General features: G+C 38.7%; 1 protein-coding gene across 11 annotated transcripts in view; it reads left to right on the forward strand.

Moving 5' to 3' along the window:
- Nucleotides 1-137: 137 nt before the first annotated feature.
- Nucleotides 138-23,957, forward strand: part of ATRX (ATRX chromatin remodeler) — a 90,205-nt gene continuing 66,385 nt past the window's right edge. For 3 of the 11 annotated variants that reach the window (XM_072877489.1, XM_072877490.1, XM_072877496.1), the window contains exons 1-7: nucleotides 138-306; nucleotides 911-964; nucleotides 13,075-13,187; nucleotides 16,284-16,339; nucleotides 18,176-18,228; nucleotides 19,962-20,086; nucleotides 21,393-21,512. In XM_072877489.1, the coding sequence (XP_072733590.1) occupies nucleotides 287-306; nucleotides 911-964; nucleotides 13,075-13,187; nucleotides 16,284-16,339; nucleotides 18,176-18,228; nucleotides 19,962-20,086; nucleotides 21,393-21,512 (541 nt within the window). In that variant the 5' untranslated portion in view covers nucleotides 138-286. Of the gene's footprint in view, nucleotides 307-828; nucleotides 965-1,994; nucleotides 2,109-13,074; nucleotides 13,188-16,283; nucleotides 16,340-18,175; nucleotides 18,229-19,961; nucleotides 20,087-21,392; nucleotides 21,513-23,957 lie in introns of those variants that run through there. The other 8 variants (XM_072877494.1, XM_072877495.1, XM_072877493.1 and 5 more) reach the window with 8 other exon arrangements.

Here is a 23,957-nt window from a genome sequence, read left to right on the forward strand (position 1 = left end):
GTAACCCTCCCTCCAGCCAATCAGAGCGGGGAAGGTTGGGACGGTGACGTGAACGACCCTAGCAACAGGCCCCGTCGGAGCCGCCCAATTAGAAAATAGCTGGGGGCGGCAAGGAGCCAATGGGAGTCGGCGAAGGAGGAAGGCGGCAGGAGGCAGGTCTCCCTCAGCCTCCCTCCGATAAGATGGCGCCGGAGCTTGCGATGGTGGCAATAACGGCTTTGTCTCCTTTCAGCGCCTGAGCCCGGTTCCGGCCCGGCCGGCCGCACCGAGCAGCGGCAGCGGAGACATGACCGCAGAGCCCGTGAGGTACGGCCCGGAGCCCGCCCCTGGCGCGGGGAGCGGCGGCCGCTGCTGGCGGGCGGCCTCCGCGGCTGCACCGCCCGGCCCGGCCCGCGGCGGGGGTGGGGCGGGGACGGGCCCGGGCCCGGGGCGGCGGGCGCTGGCGGAGGTCGGGCAGGAGGCGGGATGGCGGCGGGAGGCCGGGTGGGTAGCGCAGGGGGAGGGGACGGCGCGGGTGGCGGCCGGGCGCAGCCGGGCGGCGGGCGCTCGGCTCGTCTCGTCTCGCCGCGGCCCGGCGCTTGAGCAGCGGCGGCACGCACGCCCCTCTTCCGCGGGCACGGCGGGGTCGGGCCCGGGCCCGAGGGGCGGGCAGGGCAGGGCTGGGTTGGGCAGGGCTGTCCTGTCCCGTTCCGGCGGGAAGCGGCGGGAAGGCCTGGAGGGGCGGGGCCGCCATCGCCCCCCGCCATCGGCCGCCATGCCCCCGCCGCGGGGTGCCGCGGGGATGTGCCCTCCGCTTGTCCGCCCCCGCCCCACGTGTTTGTGCTGTAGTAAAGTCTTCCTGTCCTGCTGGTCCCCCCGTAAAGGATCTGTTTTCATGCTGGTTTACAAACATCTCCCTCTACCCTTGAAGAGCTGTCTCCTACCGTGTTAATTATTACGAACGGCTCCTGTTTTGCTGCGTAAAGTAAGTAAGCTGACAAAAAACCAAGTAAAGTCAGTGTTAAGAAAGACGCCATGTTAAACTATTAATAAATAGTTGGCTTTGTATGCTTTCGGTTTATCGGTATCTCAAGGGGTCTGATCAACGCAGTCCATCACCCGCAAATATTCCAAATGCCCAAGGCACTATATAAACAATGAAGTACTGTCACTTGACCCTCAGGAATGTTGCACGTACCTTCAACATCAAACAGTGTTAAGAAAGGGAAGCATCACGCTGTCTTAAGTACTGAGCCTTGGATAAAGTTTTTTCTGGGGTCATATTCGTGTATCTTCACCACCCAGTTTTAGACTTGAGTAGTTCATAACTACTATTTCCTTTCAGCCAGGAGTTTAAGGGATGGTAGTTTCCCTCTGTTTGTTTATTGCTTGATTTTAAAGCCTTAACATTTCTGAGGAAGTAATGCATATGTAATCTACTTCTAACAAAAAGAGGTTTTTAAAAGATTGTTATTGATCACCTGCTGGATGTAAGTCATAAGTATTGCAAATATACATTATTTGGTGGATGACTTCCAACAGTTAGCAGTTTCTTCTGTGTATGTTTTCTTACTTATTTTGTAAGTTAAGGATTGTCCATCTCCTCCCCCTTTCTCACTTCTACTTTCTCCCCTCGGTGTTCTTAAAGTACTTAGACAGCTTAAACCACTTGTGGTGGATCGATGTATTTTGTGTGTAGACTGAAATACTAATTAAGGGGCTTTCTCCGTTTTCTTCCCCAATCCCTGAAAATCAAGAGTAGAGTTTCACTTTTGTATAGCAAAAAGATCTGGCTTACTAATATTTATTGACGGCTTTACAGTCATAATTAGTATTATGTATTCTGAAAAATGCTTTTCCATTTGGACCACTTTGCTTTTTATTTTACTATGACTGTTGTATTTTGTTCTCTGTTTTCCCATGTCTGCTTTGTCTTTTTTTTGAACCACTTGTTCCTGATCTACATTATGAAGGTTTTGTACTTAACCCTTTCCATATTCTTATGTTGTCGTTAGTGCAACAATTAGTGTTACTACTAAGGTGCTGCTTTAGTTGGTGCTTCAGTGGAAGAGGATACAGAAGCTCATATATTTTCCGTGCAATTTTTCAGATTACCTGCAGTCAGAAAGGTAAATTGGATTATTTCAGATTATGTGTAATCTTGAAGATCAAGAAGTATGTACAAAATGGACGTGACATTGTATGTAGTCTTTGGGTTGGATCTGTCCTACATAATGAACAGGCCCTGTGACTCTTTTTTAAACTACTTTTAAGTAGATGGACATAATTTTTTTTTTTTGGTGCTCCAAACTTTTCTTGTGTTCATGTTCTCATTCAGTCTAAATGTTTATTATAATTCTCATCCCATATAGAGTTCATCTTGAACAGTTTGTTTTTATTTTACAGGAACAGTTCCATGCCAGGAACTAGGCATGACCTTGTAGGTACCGGTGTTTCAGGGTTATAAGCTGATGAACACATTGCATGGGTTTTTTCTTATTTTCTGTCAATTCAAGTTCCACTTAAAATTGGAGCTGGAGAGAATGAGAAGGAAAAGAAGCACACACGCGCACTCTCTCTTTTGTTCCCATTTCCCACAAGTCCTGTTGGCCTGTCAGCTGCCTGCATTTCTGTCACCCTGCACAGTTACCCGACACGTTCATTTCATCTTCTGCTATCTGCAGTTTTGCTTGTGTAAGACGCGTACAGAAATAAAGCTAGGAGATTGTTGTTAGAATTCTTTGGAAGATATGCAAACAATAGAACTTTGATGGAAAATATTTTCCCAGCACTTCTGGAAGATAGACTTACAGTGTTTAAAAGGAAAATAATCAATCAATACTAGTCTGCTGGTGGTGAAGTTTTAAACTTTTGTTGTAAGGAATACTTTTATTTAATATTAAGCACCTAGGAGTCTCCCATGTCCAGGATGAGAAGTTTGGAATGCTGAAAAACATGATGAAAACTGGAATAACTTACTAAGAAACTTAAAAAAAGAAATCAAGTTTTTTGGGCAAAAATTGTAGAGAAATCTTTATAAACATTTACAGAGGCAGCACTTTTTTTTTTTTTTGTGAAGGAATCTTTGTTATAGTGACCTAACCTGTTCCTACCAATCAGTTCCTACATTGTACCAAATAGGCATAACAATAGAAAAAGAAGACAAGTTTTGAATCTTACTGACTTGAACTATCTGGTAGTCAGTGTAGTGATACTAGATTTTTTTTAGGTTGGCAAAATACACTTCATATATTTTTTTTTTTTTATGATTCAGACTTTTCAACTTTCAGTATGATATTTGGTAACTTGGTCTTAACATTTTTGTTAAATTTTCTGCATTTTTGAGTCACTTGAATTTCTTTGTTCTGAGTGATAATTATAGGGTTTTTTGAGGCATGTTTTTTAATGCCACAATAATTAATTGGAAATAAGTCAATAGCAATCTTACATATTCTCTGAAGGTACAGTGTAAGTTAGCTGTCTTTCACACAATCATGTGGAATGGGGATAAGCAGATTCCCCCAAGACTCTTCCCCCAGGAAGAGCAAAACTTTAGGCTGGATGTCGTCTTCTGTGCCAGATGTGCCTCACAGCCAATGTGTTTGCACTACTTAAATGAAATTCTCTGAGAGGAACTACTGCAGTGACTTTGTTATTTCTGTTTTAGTACAACACTGTCTCTGTTAGGGTTTTGTAAACTTTGTGTCAAGGTCTCTGTAGGGCTTAACTGAAGGTATCTTAATTTTCTATTAAATAATTCAGTGTGACAAAGAGGTGTTAACACAAGTTCTGCAGTAGGATGGCCTTAACATTGTGGAAACGTGGAATTCCCAGTTCCGTTATAGATGAGCACTTGCACCCTCTGCTTAAAGAGAGGAAAAGTTGGTGCTTTTTACGTGGATATACCTCACCAAAAGAAAATACAAAAAATAATACTAGAATGTGGTGTGTTCACCATAAAAGCAAATGCCTGCAGTCTAATGACAAAGTACATTTTTAGATTGGATCGCTAGATGTGTCTTTTGTAAACAGGAAAGCCTAAGGATACTGCTGAACCTCATGAAATCACATTTCGTATCACTGGAGCTCAGCTTGTGCCTGCAGGTGATTTGGAAACATGAATCAGTTCACGGATAGGTCGGTGGCAGGTTGTTCCAGTGGTGAGTCAGGAGGGGAAAGAAGAAATTGTAGAAATTCAGTGGCAAATATAATGGAAGATTTTATATTGACTTTAGAAGATGGTAGGTAAAGTGCCCTGATTTACTAAAGGAAGAGTATAAAGCTTTCATAATTTGTTACAACATGTAGCCACCAGGCAGTTGTCATTCAAGGTGGATGATGGATTGATTGATGTTGATATTTTTTTCTTTTTTTTTTTCCCTTTAGAAAAGGAGTGAAACCTTGAAAAAAGATTTAAGAACTTGATTACACAGGTTGTTGACCAGTGTCAACTGCAGTGCTATTTAGACTGTTTATTTGCAAGTCTGAAAGCTGCACAGCTGTAGAAATTTCTATCTTAGTAGGTCCAACTGTAGGTCTTAACAAGGCTTCTACAGTTGAAGCCTTGTTGGGCAAATACATCTATCATGTAAAGCAAAACAAAAAATTAGGCAACAAATTCAGGACTGACAGTGGGGCAAACTGAGATTACTTTTACCTTGTAAAATAAAAAAACTACGCTTCAGATGGGCTACAATCCTTAAAACCTGTAGCAAACCTGATTGGGAATATCTGGGAGACTTGAAGGGACACGCTTTAATTCTTAGACAGAGTTTGTAATGAATGATGTCTTGTTGAGAATCTGTGATAAACTCCAGGAAGCAGAAGGCAAATGAAGCAAAAGAGAAGGCAGTTGTAGAGTTAGAGGGGCACGATGCTATTGCATGTGGAGCCTTTCTTTCCCTTTACACTAAACATGTTTAAGCTTTTCAAATACAACTTTCTGTTCTGTATGTTATATATGCTAGTTTGAGCTTCCTTTCCTGAATCAATATGCAAGGTATTCAGTTTGCCATTATTTTTGTCTCATAAAGGTGAAAATACTGTATTTAGATTTTCAAGTGGTTGACTTCAGTTAGTCTTTTTTCAGCTTGCAGATTATTTTGCTACTGAAGTTATAGACTTCTGTGTGGCATTCAAGCCAACCTAACAATGAGATTGTTTGTCTTAGCTTTTTTTTTTTTTTTTTTCCTTTAAGGTCCCATTAAAGAAACAGGTTAAAAAACAAATAATTTTTCACTTTTAGTGAAGCATGGTAACTCTCAGCTGAATTCTGATCTGGTTGTTTGGATACCATCTCAACAAAAAGAAATTGTGTAATCTTCCTTGAACAGAATAAAGGGTCTCTTAGTGACTTTGAACCATTGCTTTCTCATTCCCCTTGTGTGTCTGGAGGAAAATAATTCTGTTTACTTGTCTGAACCTGTTATGTTGTACTTAAGCTCCAAAGTTACTTCATCCACATCACTGAGTGTCTTCAACTGTACTAGGTATCACTTGATTAAGCCCCTGTGGGTTTAAAGTCAGTTCTAAACAAAGTAAAAGAGTGAATCTCTGTTAACGAAGTCTTAAGCATAGAATCTCTGAGTTTGTTGAAGTGCTAGATGCCTGCATCTCTTTTCAGTCAGAGCTTCGGTATTCAGATATTTTCTGGCTGTATCTGATTTAATAAGTTTAGTGTGGTACAATCCTGTCTAGTCACAAGAGAACTTCTTTACTGTGAGAATGGTCAAACACTGGAACAGGTCACCAAGAGGGGTTGCGGAGCCTCCATCTGTGGAGGTACTCAGAACCTGACTGGACATATTTCTGGGTGACCTCCTGTAGCTGTCTCTGCTTGTGCTGGGGGGTTGGACTAAGCGATCTCCAGAGGTCCCTTCCGATGTAAATGATTCTGTGATTCTTGGTGTCATTAACCTGACCAGCTCTAATTTTGCTGCTGCGAGAGAGTTCGAGCTCATATAGCGTATTGCTGCCACTGAAGTTACAGTCCCTTCCTCCTCAGCTCAGACTGTCATCACCTCTGCTCGCAGAAACATTGATACCAATGAGCAGTGAGCTGGATTAGGGAAATTATCTACATTCAGTAGAAGAAATGTCTGCTTTTAATATGGATCAGCTTCTGTGCATAGGTCAAAACAAATACTTGTACTGAAGTGGAGCAGAAAGGAGAGAACTGAGAGTGTGGGTGGCATCAGGTGTGTGTGTTGGGGCATGAGGGTTTGTGTCCTTTGGCAGTAGAGCTGGTTCACGCCAGCTTCAACAGATTGTGTGAATCCTGACTGTAAAGCCTTGCTTGTTTTGGTGTAATTGGTATATCAGTGTAAATAAGTTACAAAATATTAATCTGATTTAGGCTATACAATATTGTGTTGCTTTGCCCTTGGAAAACCGTCGTTGAGTTAAAAAACAACAACTAGGATAGAAGTGCTCTGTTTCCCCACCTCTATAAAACCATATTCTTTTACTTGTTCAGCTGATATAGTGGTAGGCTGATTTTATTTTCTGGTTATGTATTTTTTCTGGGAGAAGTAGGCTTCTTAGGATATTGCAGGTGTGTTTGTTACCTCGCTGTAAAATAACTCCCAAAACACACAGAGTATGTTCAGAGAGGAGACATTGCTTTATTCTGCCCAGGGTGCAAGGTGGAAAATTTCCACAAATCGAGCACACCTATTGCAATTCTTTTTCAGTATTTTTACATAAAAGTTAACACACCATGCCTATCTAATACATAATCATTAGACTAACTAATCATCCTCTTCTTCCATTAAAGTCACAGTATGATTTTAATTCACTGTGCATGCTCACAAGGGGGGGGGCAGTCCTTTTGTCCCCCAGTTGGGTCAGTGGTCGCAATCCCCCCCTGCCACCTTTACCTTTCCCCTAGTTACTGTTATTCCTGTTGTTTTCATGGTTGTTGTGGTGTCCCTTTATCTTTACGGCTCTCCCAGTAAGAGGATGTTCCCGTTACTGGTCTCTGAAGGGTTACAGCTTCGCATTCTTTTAGGACAAACATATGCATGTTAGTAAAATATGCGGTGCCTGTACCCTCTTATCTAACTTAGGCATTATCTATCACCTTGAAGATTCTACAGTTCTCACAGTCTCGTATGCTAGTTTCTGTTGCTAACTGTCTATGATTCTCACACTCTGGTATGCTAACTTCTATTCTAACTGTGATCCCTTCTTAACTACTAATACCTCTTACACTATTTCTATTACTATTTCTGTTTTATTCTAAAATATTCTAAACTACATGCTCATATACTAAAATATTCTAAAATGCATACTTGTTATACACGATTCAAGGTGACAAGTTCACTCCTTTTCTGACTAGGGATAAGAAAATAAACAACTTCTGTTGTAGGTTTTATCATCTTTCACTGTTTCCAACAGTGTTAGGGTATTTCATTCATGTGTGTTCAGCCACAATATTGACGCATTTCATATGAAACGACTATGTAGGCTCTGCCCTTGTAACTGAAATCTTTGAATTGGTGTAAGTCTAACGCTTTTGCTTCTCATCAGGAAAAACTTTTATGAAGATCTGCAGGTAGCAGAATACTGGCCTGATTATATTAGGGCTTAGGTAGTATGAAAAGAAATTATACATTTGGGGGGGGAAGGATGCCTAGTACCAGTTTTGAAATTGTATGTTTAATTAAATTACACCAATTTCCGTTTTATTTCCTATAAAACAGTAATTTTAAATGATGATCATGTTTCTGACACATTAGACATAGAAATGCTTTGGAAAAATGTGTTCTGACCTCCTTCAGAACTTTGGGTGCATCCATATTAGCACCTGAATTAAGAAGTACATTTTTGAAAAAGTCTCCAGATTGTCCTTTCTTATTAAGTTTTGTTGATCGTGCAGGGAGGGCTTGGAGTGCACAAACTGGATTCCTTCTCGGTGGAACAAAGCTGAACGGTGTGCTTCAGCATTCTGTGCCCCAACTGCTAGTGCTTGTTTAGTCTGCAGAACCAGAGTACACCTAGTTTGAATTACTGAAATGTATGTAGCATGGATATTGGGTCAATATCCAGCACCAAACCTTCCTGTGTTCTAACATAGACATAGTCAATTGTCTCGCTTCTTCTTCCCACTGACTTAATTAAAATATTCAGACTTTTGCTGTGTCGGATTTCTGTAATTCACATAGGGATACAGTCTGAAGCAGAGGATGGTAGTCTACAGACTGGCAGTTTAAAAGCACATCTGGTTTTATTTTTCTTTTTTTTTTTTTTCCTAAGGATTGTTTAATTTTTTCTGCTTAATACTTGTTGTTTTGCAGTATTTCATTTCAGCTTCAAAAGTGAAAAATGCTTGGGACTTAACTTGAAGCAACTGTAAAGATGAATTTTAAAAACTTGTGCCTTTGAACTATTTTAAAAGTTTAAACATAGATAAATGTTAGGCAAGTGTTGAGCTTAAGGCAGGTGAGTACTAAAGGTAGGAAAAATTTTGCAAAAGCATTTTTGTCAACATTGAGATAGATGAAAAGCTGGAAGGCACTCCTGTTTCACTGACTTTCAGGAGCCACTTGAAATTCAGATGAGGGGCACTTATTTAGACTAAAAGTTGGTAGGATCCTGTGGAAGAATGAGAAATTAGTTTGTTTAAAGAAAATACGGTTTTAAAACTATTCTTCCAGATGTTGACAATAACTGGGACATTCCCCACCTACACTTTTGAAGTGTCTGAAGAAAGTAGATAGAAACTGAGTGCAATAACAAGGTTTTTCCCAGTGCAGTTTCACAGTATAATGCAATGTGACCCAGGTTTGCTGCTGAAACGGGCAGTCCTGCTCTTTCCCCTGCCCTGGCTATGAATTTCAGCAGCTCACCTGCCATCAGAGAGGATGATCACGTGAATGTGTGGCAAGTTGGATCCACATGAAAACTGTTCCTTAAAATTTTATTTCTCCAAGGTGATTTGACTCACTTTGCAGAAGCATTATCATTAGCTAACACAGGTGATGCAGTAATGTGGTGGGTTGACCCTGGCTGGACACCAGGCGCCCACCAAGCTGCTCCATCACTCCCCTCCTCAGTGGGACAGGGGAGAGAAAATATAACAAAAGGCTTGTGGGCCGAGATAAGGGCAGGGAGAGATCACTTGCCAATTATTGTCATGGGCAAAACAGACTCAACTTGGGGAAATTAGCTTAATTTATTGCCAATTAGAAGTCAGAGTAGGGTAATGAGAAAATAAAAACCTGAATCTTAAAACACCTTCCCTCACCCCTCCCTTCTTCCCAGGCTCAGCTTCACTCCTGACTTTTCTACCTCCTCCCCCCAGGTGGCACAGGGGGACAGGGAATGGGGGTTGTGGTCAGTTCATCACATGTTGTCCCTGCCGCTCCTTCCCCCTTAGGGGGAGGACTCCTCACATTCTTCCCCTGCTCCAGCATGGGGTCCCTCCCACGGGAGACAGTCCTCCGTGAACTCCGATGTGAGTCTTTCCCATGGGCTGCAGTTCTTCATGAACTGCTCTAGCGTGGGTCCTTTCCACGAGGTGCAGTCTTTTAGGAACAGACTGCTCCAGCACAGGCTTCCCACAGGGTCACAGCCTCCTTTGGGTGCATCTACCTGCTTCACCATGGACCTCCATGGGCTACAGGGACAGCCTGCCTCACCATGGCCTTCAGCACGGGCTGTAGGGGAGTCTCTGCTCCAGCGCCTGGAGCACCTCCTGCCCCTCCTTCACTGACCTTGGTGTGTGCAGAGTTGATTCTCTTGCGTATTCTCACTCCTCTCCCCAGCTGCTGTTGCACAGGGGTTTCCCCCCCGCCCCTTCTTAAATATGTTATCACAGAGACGCTACCACTGTTGCTGATGGGCTCAGCCTTGGCCAGCAGCAGGTCTGTCTTGGAGCCAGCTGGCATTGGCTGTCTCAGATATAGGGGAAGCTTCTAGCAGCTTCTCACAGAAGCCACCCCTGTAGCCCCCCTGCTACCAAAACCTTGCCACGGAGACCTGATACAGGTAAGCGCATACAGGGGGACAGCAGTCAACAGCCAGATTGAACTAAGTATGTTGTGTCTAGATTAGGATAGCACCTGTCCCTTCATTTTCTTCTTATATATTCTATTGATTTGTAGAATCATTTAGTGTAATACGTGGTTTGCCTAATATGTTTTTTTTTTTTATCCTGGTAAGGACCAGGCATTTATTGTTTAAGATTACAGCACTTGCTCTGAATTTAGGTAAGAAATGGTACTCTTATAAGATAGTTTCCCAAGGTCACAAATCAGGTTCATGGCCAAACCAATAATAGCAGGACACCTTTCTTTTCATTCCTGTTTTAAGTAGGCTAAACAGTGTTGAAATAGCTCTAGACTGATGGGGAAGCCATTTGCTTAGAACATGCAAGCCTGAAAACACTAGTAAATAGTGTAGGGACTGTTGCTGTATGGTAGAGGGAGGCTGCTTGCTTCGCTTAGTGCTTCTGAGATGGTTCTAAATTTTTAGGCTCCTTTGTTTTTTAAAAAAAGTACACATTTTATAGGTTGTGAACAATTTAATAGTGGATGGGTATATTAATATATTACAAAGAATAAGGATTTTGGTGTAGAAGCTTTAAAAAAGATCATAGATAATATATTCTCAACTATAAATGCGTGACATAAAATCACTTTTGTACAAAAACAGGTAAAGCATTGCCCTAAATTAAATTTTCTTTGGGGTGAAGTATAGTAAGTGTAACACCTTTACTTATATTTGACCTGGTATTCCTTAATACAGGCTTACGGTACAAAATGCTGAATAATCAAGAGGAAAAACAAGTAGAGAAGACATTTTAGTATTAGTTTGTAGATTTGGTTTTTTTGGTTGTTGTTTGTCAGCATGAACATTTTGCTCTGAAAACGATAATTTTAGGGTAGTTAGGATAAGAATTAATAAATGGTAGTAGATAATGTTCCAAGTGTTAGTCACAAAGACACATGCATACTATTCTGAATGTTTTGTATTGAGAACAGTAATAATATAACTCATCTATAGTTCCCATTTTCTTTTCTAAAATGCTATTACCAAAACCAGTTATTTATAAACTAAATGAGCAGAATTCCACATGTGGGGTTTTTTGTTTTTTACTACCAAAAATGTCCTTTTTCCGGCCTTTCTAAATGTGCATTAGTTCTTCGGACCATCTGGAATGGATATAAAATCTCTTTATGTACTTTTACTATCAAATAATTCTGAACAACTCTTTAATTTTTTTTAACTTAATGTGAATAAATTGTCATTAAGTCTCCTTTATAAAGTAGAGCGTGCAATCTGTTAAAACTGAAGCGTACCATTATCATCTTCTGTAATGTTTTCCAAGTATGTCCTCCATCCATGACAAAAAGGGAAGCCCAAGTTTAGGGACTGGCAGTTGTGTAGCAGCATGAGTCCAGTAATTAGAGGGAAAGACTTTTAGACAGATTGAGAGAAAAATTTTAAGATACACTTGAGACTAAACCAGGCTTTGTTACATTCTCTTTCAAAGTTGCTCAAGTGATTGATGGTATGTATGTAGTCTCAAAAGAAAAGTGGCCTTTACTCATGCAGAAAATCTTTCCATTACAAAGTGCTATTTTGTTTTGAGTACTTCAGAAGATTTAAAGAAATTACAGATTTTTTTTTTTTTAAACGGATGTTTTATATGTGGTTATTTTCACTCGCTTAAATAGTCATTTCCATTAATGTGATGATACCCTTTCACTTCTCACTTAAGAGAGTGCTCACCTGCATGTCCTTCTTGTGTTTTGGTTTTTTTTTAAAGCAATAACAGTTAAATTGAAAGTCAGAGGTTAATAAATTGATGTGTTCAGAGAAATAGTAGAGATGGTAAAGGTGAGTGGATTGAGCTTCTGATAAATATTCAAAAGTTCCTGCAACTTGGAAACAGGGACAGAAAATCTTATTCTTCGTGCTATCAGAAGACTATTTTGAAAGTAATGGGGAAATAAAAAGTGAAAAGGATGGAAGCTTGTATCCTTTAACTGGGTTAACTTATGAAGGGGGTAGTGTGGTTCAGCAGTTTGAAAACCGGTATCTAGTAGCAGATAAGGTATGATGACTCAGACATGGCAGCTGGCAGATTTTAGAGGACTGATAGTGTCCAGGAGGGAAGTGGTGACAAACAGCTGAGAGTGGTAACTTTTGATACAGGGGGGTTGGAAAGGGTGACTGCCCTTGGCCTCAGTCAGTGTGCTTGCAGCTAGAAAAGGGCACTTGTCTCAGGCAATTGTAGAAGCTTTGGGAGGAGAAGATCCGAAATAAACAACGTAAAATGAGAGGGAATAACATGTACATGATGAAGTGATATATCTTTTTAACAAAAGCATAGAATAAAGGTGTTGCCTTTTTACTGTAATGAGTATATATACAAGACTACCAGTTTCTGGTGTCTAAAACTGCCTAGTGAAAATTCCCGGGGTAATATTTTTTTATAAATTAATTATGAATACTCCTACAAGCAGATCAAGAAACAATCTGATCCTACATGGTTGTTTTTTGACAAAATTAATACAGGACACACAGTGTATATGTACATGGCTGATATAATATAAGCTTCGCATAAGCATGTACATCGTCATACTCAATGGACCTGTTTGTTTCTAAGGTTGTAGGTGAAATTTTGCTATTATTTCTAGTGTTTTATATCCCTAAAGGTTACATTTTTTTGTAATAAAATAAAGATTTTATTATTTTGACCTGTTCAGCTTCTGACAAAGTAGAATCTTAAATTCATTTTTCGCTATCTTCATGTCATAGCAGCATTACCACTCAGACTTTCTTGAATATTGTAAATAATTTTAGACAGTAAAAACTATTTAAAATAGGCTTTTTATTATTACTGTTAACAGTAATAATAAAAAGTGCTTTTTTGTTAATAAGGCTGCACCTATTATTTTACTTAGGGTTTAACAAAATTGTATGGTTTTTATTTACTTTGATATTCTCTTTCAGAAACAAATGTTTAGGCAATAACTGAGTTTCTTTTGTAGGTGTGTTAATTGAGATTAAACATAATTTCTTTCAAGCTTGCTAAATTAGAGTGAGATATATAGGTAACTTTAAGTTTTACTTGTATTTTAACAGTGAAAGCAAGTTGAATACATTGGTGCAGAAACTTCATGACTTCTTGGCTCAGTCATCAGAAGAATCTGAGGACGCAAACTCTCCTCCAGCACTATCTAAAAACAAAACCATAGGTAAAAAGACACCTTATGTTTTTATTTTCAATGTATATATGATTCTAAAGTCAAATAACTTTGTGTTGTTATTTCACTGTATTGCACTTCACTGGGGCAATTATGCAAAGTCGTAATGTGATTTAAGTGGTGATATCTTGATAAATATACAATAGGCCTTTGATACAATATTTCTTTAGGTTCTGAATCTTTTCTAAATGTGAAAAAAAGCTAATCCTACTGGTAATTTACCTTCTATGAAACATGAGATGGCAAACATGCATGTATTTGCTATGGTAGGGCTTCCTTGCTTGTTCAGTTTTCCTGAATGTGTAAGTGCAGTATCTTGTTTTTTCTGCTGAAGTAAAGCTTTTGCAGTCCTTGTAGTTGTGGAAAAGGTTCTGGAGATAATGTTTTCATAATTGTTTGAAAAAGATTTCTACGTGTAATCTGGAAACATTTCAAAACAAAATAGTACTTCTGAAAAACCTTGAGGCCTACACTACGTCAAATTTGGTATTAGAAATGTTTATTTACAGGTTAGAAATAGGTAACGAATTTTAAACACTTTGTTTTGATTACAGTCATAAAAAGTGAAATTATTTTGTAACAGTACTCAATAAAATCTGTTGCCAAATTTAACTAGGTTAAATCTGTTTCCTAATTTAACTAGGGCTGGATACAGGTGCAAAACCTTTCAGTCTCTGCTGTTTAATGAGCTAAAAGTTGTGCTGAAGTGATAGAGTACAGGAGAATGAGAGTGTGTTGGCCGTGTTAACGGAGTTTATTTTCAAACTCCTGTTGTCCTAAGTAATAAACTTATGCGGGTTTTCTGGTGTGCAGTTATTATCTTTTAATGTTTTGTCTTGTGATACTTCAGCAGAATAATAAACTAAACTGTGATGTAGACGCATCTTGAAGTGAAATTTTGCTGAAGGAGCATACTGGGAAAAAGAAATCTTTTCCCTTTATCCTCTGTAGGTACAAAGTAGAATTTGGCTCCTTGCCTTAAAATACAGATTTACTTTGAAACAGGGGTACACTTACTAATTAATAGCAGACATGTTTCAATGTTGTTTTTGAGATCTCAGATTTTATTTCTTAAAAAAGAACGTATTAAAGTTGAAAAGTCAAGAATTAAACACTTAAATATTAGGAAACGCCAGAATTAACTGTGCAAATTTACTTCCCCTCCCAACTTTCTGTGCATAATGATAGTGTCTTTAGCAATTGTGCTATTTTTTTATTAATGCACAGGATGCTCATTCAGTGTACAAGTGATAGACAGGATTAGGGCCAAATCAGGTTTATATAGTAATGGAACTCGTTTTGATCCAGCATTTGGAGGATATGTGAACTACTGGGTAGAGTGTTGTGAGGAGGGATGTGGTGGTGAAGATGGTTGAGTGGCTCGAGGGTTGGAACCTGTCCCTGCCACACACACACATCAATTAAAATATGAAGCAGTTGCTCGCTGAGCACTTCCATCTTGTGCACTGCCATGGAGCTGAACTGTACCATAATGCTTATATGCTAGCAATGATAAGTAAAGTGAAATTGCACTGGTAATTTTCATTCTGGCTTTTCTTAATTTTTGAGTACTTGATTTTACAGCTTTAATAATGTTTCTTTATCCTTTCTGCATTTGAATTGGATGTCTCCCTCCTCTACATTGCGTGGGTGCCAGCAGGAGAATCACTGAGAGCGTAGGAGAGACTGACTTCCTGCTCTTGTTTCAAGTGACCAGCCCCTGCCCTGGAGCAGCAGTCACAGGGCAAATCCTGCGCTCTCATAGCCCTGAAGTGGATGGAGCATGTGCAGTTGGGTTAGAACTAGGAGCTGTGAGGGGATGCCACATGCTCGGTCATTCTGTGGGGATGGCGCATGTACAGTCCAGTCACACGTACAAACTGACAATGGAGCATGTTCAGTTGCTTTTGGGAATAGCGTGCGTGCAGTCTGGTTAGCAGTCTGAGTGCAGAATCTACAGAGATTGTAGCTGTCAGAATCAAAGAAATCTCCACCGAGCATGTGCAAACTGGTATTTTCCATGGATTTACCACTTGGGCAAAATTGGTCAAGAGTAGAAGGTGGGCAGGGTCTAGTCTCCAGAAGAAATGTCACCCTTCTTGCAAATTTCAGGTTCTTTCCTCAGAATGGGGGGATGCCTGTAATATTCCAGAGAAGAAATTTCAGGTACTTAAAAGGGCCAAAAACTGTTTCCATTTGTTATTCCCCCGTACCTTAGCTTCACATGCAGAAAAGGCTGGATAATTTTGGCTGAAATTTACCCAAACATTTCAGCCTAGGTCAAATACCCAGCACTAAATTTTCTAATCAAAGAGATTTGATTTTTTTAAAGTGTAAAAGAAAATTGTTTGTTTTTCCGAAAACTGAAGTGTAAGGATATAGTAAGTGCAGTGGTAGCAGTCTTATGTTAAAATCACAAATGGTCATGATTATACTGTAATTATACTACCACTTCACTTGCGTGTTTCTCAGTAGCGCATCTATTAAAATACTGCTATTACTAAGCCTTTTGAGCAACTTCATAGAAGTATCATTGAATCACTGAACTTGAAACTTTCCCTTCCATTGCCTGGACTAGTGGATGGAACAGATACTAATAGGTTGCATGTCTTTAGGTTTTATATTCCATAGTTCCCAAGTTCGAGAGATGGGAATTCTATATCATACCCTGTATCAAATGGGATTATTGTCTGTGGTTCCATGATCCCAGATTTAATGTTATGTTTTTAATGTCAAGATGTGCAAGAGAGAATACTTAAAGTAACTTCTTAGAGATTAAAAAAAATGCACTAACTATATATTATTTCTACATATACAGTTGCACTTTTATTTCTTCAGTATTTCTTCACCAGTGGGAAGGCTGTCTTTCAGCCGATCAGCAACTTAGCTGAAAGTAATTTCTAAATTATTTCTGTAAAATTTCTGCCATACAGTGGACTGGTTTTTGTTGTGCAGCCGTTTGTCTCTGAAAGTCACACAGTCATCTTTATTCACCCTGGTGAAACATAAACAATGCTATGACGTACAATGTGAAGAACTTCTAGTATTTATTGCATTTTAGTGGTTTCCTTTAATTTCTCTCCACAGGTAAAAGTAGAGAACCTAAAACTAGTCCAGCTTCAATGGAGAACAATAGAGAAGAGGTAGGAATAAAAACGCTTTTGAATTTTAGTTGCATGACTAGTGCAGAATGGCTAGTATAGAAAATGCTGAGTTCACTTTGTTGCTTTTACAATAAATACTTAAAAGAATATTGTCAGAACCATGCAGTAAATGTCATTGTATCTGCTGAATAGAAACATTAGCTGTAAAATATTTTAAAATAAATTTAAAATTAAATTTTAAATTTTGAGTGATACTCACTTTGATTTAGGCGCATGCAAGCGATTCTGTTCCCCCGCCATATTTCTAAATTATTGAAATAACACAGATTTACTTGGACAACTTAATTGTCTTTCTGATGCACAATAATTCCTGGGAAAAATGTCTCCAACACAGTTTAGAGAGTTAGGTTTTACTTACCTGAGATATGCAGTTGCATTTTTGTTAAGAAATGCAAAGTGTTGTTAATTGATTCCGACTGAGTATATTGCAAAGTGAGTTTTTATTTTTAAAGAAATTCGGTTAATATTCTTTTATCCTTATTCTGTCCTTTGGCTTATGTGTAGACAGGCTGTTACTTATTTTTGGTTTAAAAGAATTGGTCTTTACCTCATATTTACACTTACACCGTGTTACTCAGATAACAAGTAGGTACTTAGTTGTCCTTTTAGGCAAATATGCTTCCTTTTTTAAGAAAGAAAAAAACCATGGAGATACAGGATCTTTATTAAACATTAGCAGATTTCTTCTATATAGTGTGTTACATACATCAAAGGCATTTTTAATGTGGTATGTCTTACTAATATCTACTCTCCTTTTGGAAACACTCTTGTTGACAATATGTTAACATGTAGAGAAGGCACAAGTGCCAGTGTCCCACCTTAGTTTGCCTTTATTGCAGTAAATTCAGGTATTTATTTGATACTGCCCAAACCTAGTTATGATGATGTGTGTACAAACCTCTGAAAAAACAGTGTTCCTGTAAAGAGAGTCAGCCCTTTCTGGCATATGAGCCAGGTAGCGAGTGTCTGTATTCTGCTGGCAATTCTTGGGTGCATACTAGTGATAGCTCTCTAGTGCCAGCCTTCAAGAACCCTCCATATCTGTATGTCAGAAAAGATGATGGTTTCTTCACATAGTGTGACAAACATTCGTAGACCTGCATAAGCTACTGCAGCACTGAGTGCTGTGAGGAATCCCGGTGAATTGTAAAAAAGTGAAAATGCGCAGCAATATGGATGCAGGTGGGTGTGGTGTGAGTTAGGCCATACTTCCTTGTGCTAATCATGCAAGTTAACATTGCAGTGAAGATACACAGAGCAGGAGGCCCCAGAACTGTTCCTGATTAGGACCGACCAGTGATCATGAGCCATTCTCAGTCCCTTCTCCAGAAAGCTGAGAGAACTTTCAGCAGGTAGTGCAAGTTAAGAATTACAAGGAGAGAATTTCCTCAATTTCATAAAGATTCAGTGCTTGAGATACGTGCAATGTCTCTCTCAATGTCTCAACCTATAGCAGTGCCCTCTATTAATTTCTTTTGATATATGCATAGGGAGGTTAGTGAGCATTAGTGACTTAGCTTAGAGTTTGGTGACACCTATTTTTAAATCTGTTTTTAAAAGAATAGTGACTTCTTGGAGTCTTACTACTGATCTGAAACTCCATAGATTTAGTTTAACTGAACTGGCATGACAATTGAAATTGTGTGTCACTTTTTGTTAATGCTTTTCCTGCTTTTTTCTTTTTTTTTTTTTTTTTTTTTTTGTAAGAGCGCTGGTGACTTCTGAGATGTGTTCTAGCTAATGTAAGAAACTGTTTTTGTTGACAGGTCACTTGGTCACAAATGTGTTGACTTGTTAATTTTTTCTTGGTTTTAGGGCAGTAGTTCTTCAGAAAGAACCAAATCCTTAGGATCATCACGTTCAAAAAGGTTGGTTTGGAAAATAAAAATAACTAACTAACTTTTTGGCATGTGAAACTGTAGAAAAGTCCATGCACTATGCCAGATACTTTTAGTATACACCAGTATAAATCCATTAAGTTAGCAGAGTGCTGGTAAAACAAATGCCTCATAGTGCACTTAAAATACAAACCATCTTTCAGGGTCAAAGGTTCAGATCATAAAGCTTGATTTTTTTTATTAACAAAGACAACAAGATTATCCTATATCTTCAGGACAAGTTGTTTATACTTTGGAAGAATCCTGCATGTAGAAATAGCAAGAGTGAAGGAATGATTTCTACATGCAGGATTCTTCCAAAAATGTAAATTGGGTCATATGGAAAAAAGGCTTTATGTACCTTACTGTTGGGAGACTGTAGAATCAAAATGTGCTATTAAGTTGTCCGATGCAGAAACTGCTATTTGCTGTATCTCTGCTTAATCTGTTTTTGCTCTTTGATTTTAAAAAAGTATGGAGTTAACTGTTTACCAACCAGTTTGAACCTACAGCAGACAAATTATTTGTGACTTAAATAACAGCAGACTTACTATAGTAAAGCTCCTCATCTTTTGCTCTCAGCTGATGCTCACTCAACTTATGTCCTTCATGATATTTTTTTTAAATCCTAGTATACTGTATAGATAGGTGAGCTCTTCTAAATGCATGATTTCAATAGCTGCCTTCTTACTGCTCTTTAGAAGTGTTGTATATTTCTCTTCACTCTCCTTTTTATCCAAGTTTGTTTATTTTATCATGTCTAGTGGAATTAAATAATACTCTTCATTCTCCCTTTTCTGTTTGTCTTGATTCTGTATTTGCAAGTGTGGCTTTATTTATATTTGGCTTAAATTTCTCCCTCATCTTCTGAATCCAGTGTCCTGCTGAACTCTTTTTTTATTTATATAGTTTTTACAGTCTTCGGACTGTACTAGACTAGACTACAGTCTAGTTTTTTGCTTCCTGTCTATCACTAAAGGTATTTTCACTCATACATTTATCATACTAGGCCTGATACTGACAAAAGCAGTATTCTGCAGTAGTTCATGTATTACCTTCAGACTACTGAAAATTATGTTCAACGTTCTTTTTACTACTTTTTTTTTCTTTTTTTTTCTCCCTGTCCTGACATAGTAAATTCATTCATTTTAATGGATTCAGTTCTAAATTATGCTTGTGTGAAATTCTGGCGACTGGTCTTTTTATTCAACAGTCAGCTTTTTAATTTCATTCTGTGTTTCCTTTATTTCCTTGCAAGCATCTTTTCTGCCAAGCTGCTTTTTGTCATTTGCTAATATCTGTGTGTTCTCTTTGCGCTGCTTGTTAAACTTGGAATAATGTATAAAATTTCTGAGCAGACGTTCACTTGTGTTTCATTCAAGCTTTTTTCCTAAAAGTGTGACTTTCCTGCATACCTTCTTAAAAACACATCAAACCTTGATTTTACAAAGAAAATACAGCAAGCCCGTAAAACAAAAATACTTTATTAGTATATCTTTTTCTTTCACATAGGAGGGGAGAATTCCTGTTCCTAACAAGAAAATTAGCCTACAGCTTGCTTATTGTAATAACTCAGAGCATCCCACCTCATATTGTCATAAATGAATTTAAAAAGAACATAGGTTTCCCCAATTTGTATGGTGTTTTGCTTGCAAAGCGCCAGGCTTACCTGTGTTGCGATATGTAATATTTGTCACGGTATGGGTTTTTTTCTGTCTATGCAGGAAACCTACAATTGTAACAAAATATGTTGGATCAGATGATGAACAAATCTTAGATGAAACTGTAAATGAAGATATTTCAAATGAAAACTCAGAAAATGATGTTGATATGAAAAGCTTGCCTAAAGGTAGTTCATGTCTTTCTTTGTTTCTGAATTCAGCAAATTAGCCAAGATTATGATGCAGCATAAATAATTAACTAGAATGCACATGTATTAGTAAAATGCCTGTCTTAGGTCCTCTTGGCTTTATATATAAATATACATGCTCGTGCACAAACACACGCAACGCCCCCTGTGCACGCGCATTTAAAAGAGGAAACCAAGCACCTTTAGTTTTGAACCCAGCATACTTTAATCTGTGGGTACACCAGGATGTGCTGGTGGCTTAATTTCAAACGTCTACTGACATCTGTATAAAACCAACATGAAACAGGGGAAATAATTTATTTCTGTTCTTTTGTAGTAGTCTCAAACTCTGTCACTTGCAAGTCTTACTTATTTTACTGTTCTGTCTTAGAGGTTATTAAGAATTAGATCAACACAGGCAAAACTAAATCGGGGGGGTGTGGGGGGGGATGTCATTTGATCTATTTTTAAGCACCCTTTTAAATCAGTTAATACTATAAGCCTACATCCTGCTCTTCTTAACTATAGTGTGAGTTTGATCGCTTCCATTTCTTACCTCTGGAAGTTACAGGAGAAATTGGAGGGACTGCTACTATTTACTGCATGAGTAGCAATATTTAAAGCAGTCACTTTAAAATTATTTTTTAGAATGTTAGATTATTTCCAGTGTCCTTCCAACAGACGTATTAAAACTGAGCTCTTAAGTAGGAAAGATGGTTTTTCATTCACATAATTTTGATTAGTACTCCTCTGTTTAAATAAAAAAGTTAATTTTGTTAAAGACAAAACAGGGTTTATTCTATTGCTTTTTAATTTATTTCATGCTGAAATAAATTAAGATGAAGGCAACTGGATAGAAGAGGGAAAAGAGAGAGAAAAGAGTAGTTACTCTAAGGCTTTTGATAGATTTAAGTGACCTAACCAAAGTCCTTTATTTGTAGCATTGCATTGCAAATTCCTGTACTACACACACCCAGCAGTATGACAGTCCTGTTCTGCCCATACCACATCAGGGCAGAGAGAGCAGAATTTGCTCTTCATAGCCCATTCAGTCTTTGGCTTTTGTCCTACAACTGCAAAACAGACAACTGCAAAACAGTTTGAAGTGTGTGGTGGGGTTTTTTTGTTTGGTTTTGGTGGCTTTTTTTTTTTTTCTGTGAACATCTGTGCATTCAAAACTTGGTTGAGTTTTAGTCAACAGATTGCTTTTTTTTTTAAGGTACTATGTTGGCTTTTATTTAAACAGGACTTTTGCAGTTCATTTGGATGTATAATGGTTTCCAATTTCTAAATAAAATTATTCTAGGTACAGTGGTTGTACAGCCTGAGCCAGTGCTGAATGAAGACAAAGATGATTTTAAAGGGCCTGAATTTAGAAGCAGAAATGCCGTTAAAATGAAACCTGAAGCTCCCAAAAAGCGTGGAGGTAAATACAATTTAAAACATTTATTAAAATGCGTTTAAATTGTTGCTTATGACCACATTTGGTACATCTAAAAATTGTTCATATTTCTAGTAAATTATCCTAAAAATACCTCCACTCTTCTGGCTTTTTGTTCATTAAGGATTCTAGCTGGCTGAAATTAGCCTCCATTGCTGCCCCTGCAATGCAGCAGTGAAAGCTAAGATTAGTTCTCATTAAACTTCTTATTTTCAGTAGCTATAGGATGCATCGTTAGGTACTCCATATGGACCCTTCTTGCTTTGTATTCAGAACAGTTGCTTGGTTGTGATCAGGTGTTACAGGTATTCCTTTTTTAAGGAATTCTATTGGAACACCATTGATACGGGAACATTCACTGACTGACCAAGAAAGCAACCATATTTGAGCAGGGACATGTATAGGCATATTATAAATCAGTGAGCTAACAAGAAACCTAAAACCTCTAACAATTCAAATACTCTTTTTGTTTTGTTTTTAAATTGTGGGAAATTCCCTACCAGCGGACCCTTCTAAGGATTATCTTTGAAAAGCTGCTGTGCCAGCTGGTTTTCCATAGCTGCTCCAAAACTGAGGAGAAGTTGGGTAGATAACAGTGATAACAGAAATTCATCTCTCTCATTTTTTTCCAAAAAGTAAAGGAGAGGGAGGATTATGTATAAAGTAACCAATAAGAAGGCAGATATTTTCATTAATACTACGAGCAGTATCTTAGTTCACACACCTACAGCAGTACCCAGGATATTCAGACAAACAGCTCTTGTACACACTATTCATTCTTCCCATTGTATAATTTGAGATACTTGCTCTCTTTTAAAGTGTTACTGTAATTTAATAAGTGCTATTTCTTCAGCTGTGGTTGAAGAGGAGTAAAATGTGACTGTGTGGAAATGTGCTTGTGCATACATATGGGCTCATGTATGATTTTAATCACATTTTGGGTATTGACGTTTTCTCTAAATTATTAATCCTTGAAAGTCAGTTCCCTTCTATTCATGCAAGGTCTCCTATTCAGCACATAGGAATGCTTCCTCCATTTCTGCTTGTAACAATTTTACAAGAGGTCTGACATAAATCTTCAGGGGTATAGTGTTACAAAGGTAGGACTCTTCCGCTTGAGCTTTGTGGCCTGTGTCTGCATCCCCAGGACAATTCAGATGACCTGCCCTTCCAGCTGCTTTTTTCTCTATCCCTAGAGAATTTGCAGGCCTTCCTTTGTCTTTCTGGACTGGTTACTCATGTACTGGTGCCTGACGTAAGGTAATGCTTTTGGAAGGGACATCAAGAGTTCGTTTAAACCATACCTTTATCCAGGGCAAGCTCAGCTATATCTGTGTCACTACTGATGATCTTTGACTTGATTTTAAAGCTATCCAGTACACGTGTTAAGCTCCTGTCAACTTTCAGGGAACTGGAATAGGTACTGCCTGCTCCTGTGTTGTCCACATTTCCAGACCAGGAAAGGTAGCCAGGCGAGGGACATGACTGCAGTCTACCTCAAGAGCAGCTGGATGAGGAATGTATCAAAACAGTTCTATTTTGTGAGATGCACAGAAGAGGTAGTGCAGATCCATTTATTCTACACCTGCATGCAGCAAGTCTAGTTACATGAAGTGGCACTTACCTTTCTCTTGCTACTAGAATGAGGTGCCTAGCCTGTGCACGTACAAAGTTAACCATTACTGGTTTAAGCAGGTAAGCGTAGTCCCAACTCCTTGACAGCCTGAATTCTATGCACAGTGCAAGTAAATAAATAATAACAATAAAATTAAAAATGCCAGTCCATCTTGTTCTTTGCGGAGTGCATCTTCGCAGTTTTATTAGGAGTTATATGTCCTGTTTATATTAGAAATAGTAGTAGTAATAGAACTCTTGCCTTTCTAAGGTACGGCAATGCTCTTATCCAAGACTGTAAGAGGCATTGTGTCAGTCCTTATTTTCAAGTTTTGTGTCTGCAGAATGGTTATGGTTGTATTTTTGCTAATAAACTCATAGTTAGGAATGTTTTTTAAGTAAGTATTTTCTCAGTATTAATGGTTTGGAGCAATGGTTTTAAACTAAGGGAGGGCAGATTTAGACTGGATTTAAGAAAGAAATTTTTTACAATGAGGGTGGTGAGGCACTGGCCCAGGTTGCCCAGAGAGGTAGTGGAGGGCCCGTCCCTGGAAACATTCAAGGTCAGGTTGGACGGGGCTCTGAGCAACCTGATCTGGTTGAAGATGTCCCTGCTCTTGCAGGGAGGTTGGACTAGAGGGCCTTGAAAGGTCCCTTCCAACCCAAAGCATTCTATGATTCTGTGATTGTATGAATTAGTAATTGTTTAATTTCTTTGGTTCATCATTGTGTGTAGTAGTAACATGGTTTACAAAGGTTTGCCTCATAAATTATCCTCTTTTTTTTTTTTTCTGGTGCCAACTTGCAGATTTTAGG

Source organism: Ciconia boyciana, chromosome 12 (assembly GCF_034638445.1).
Source record: "Ciconia boyciana chromosome 12, ASM3463844v1, whole genome shotgun sequence".
Taxonomy (NCBI): domain Eukaryota; kingdom Metazoa; phylum Chordata; class Aves; order Ciconiiformes; family Ciconiidae; genus Ciconia; species Ciconia boyciana.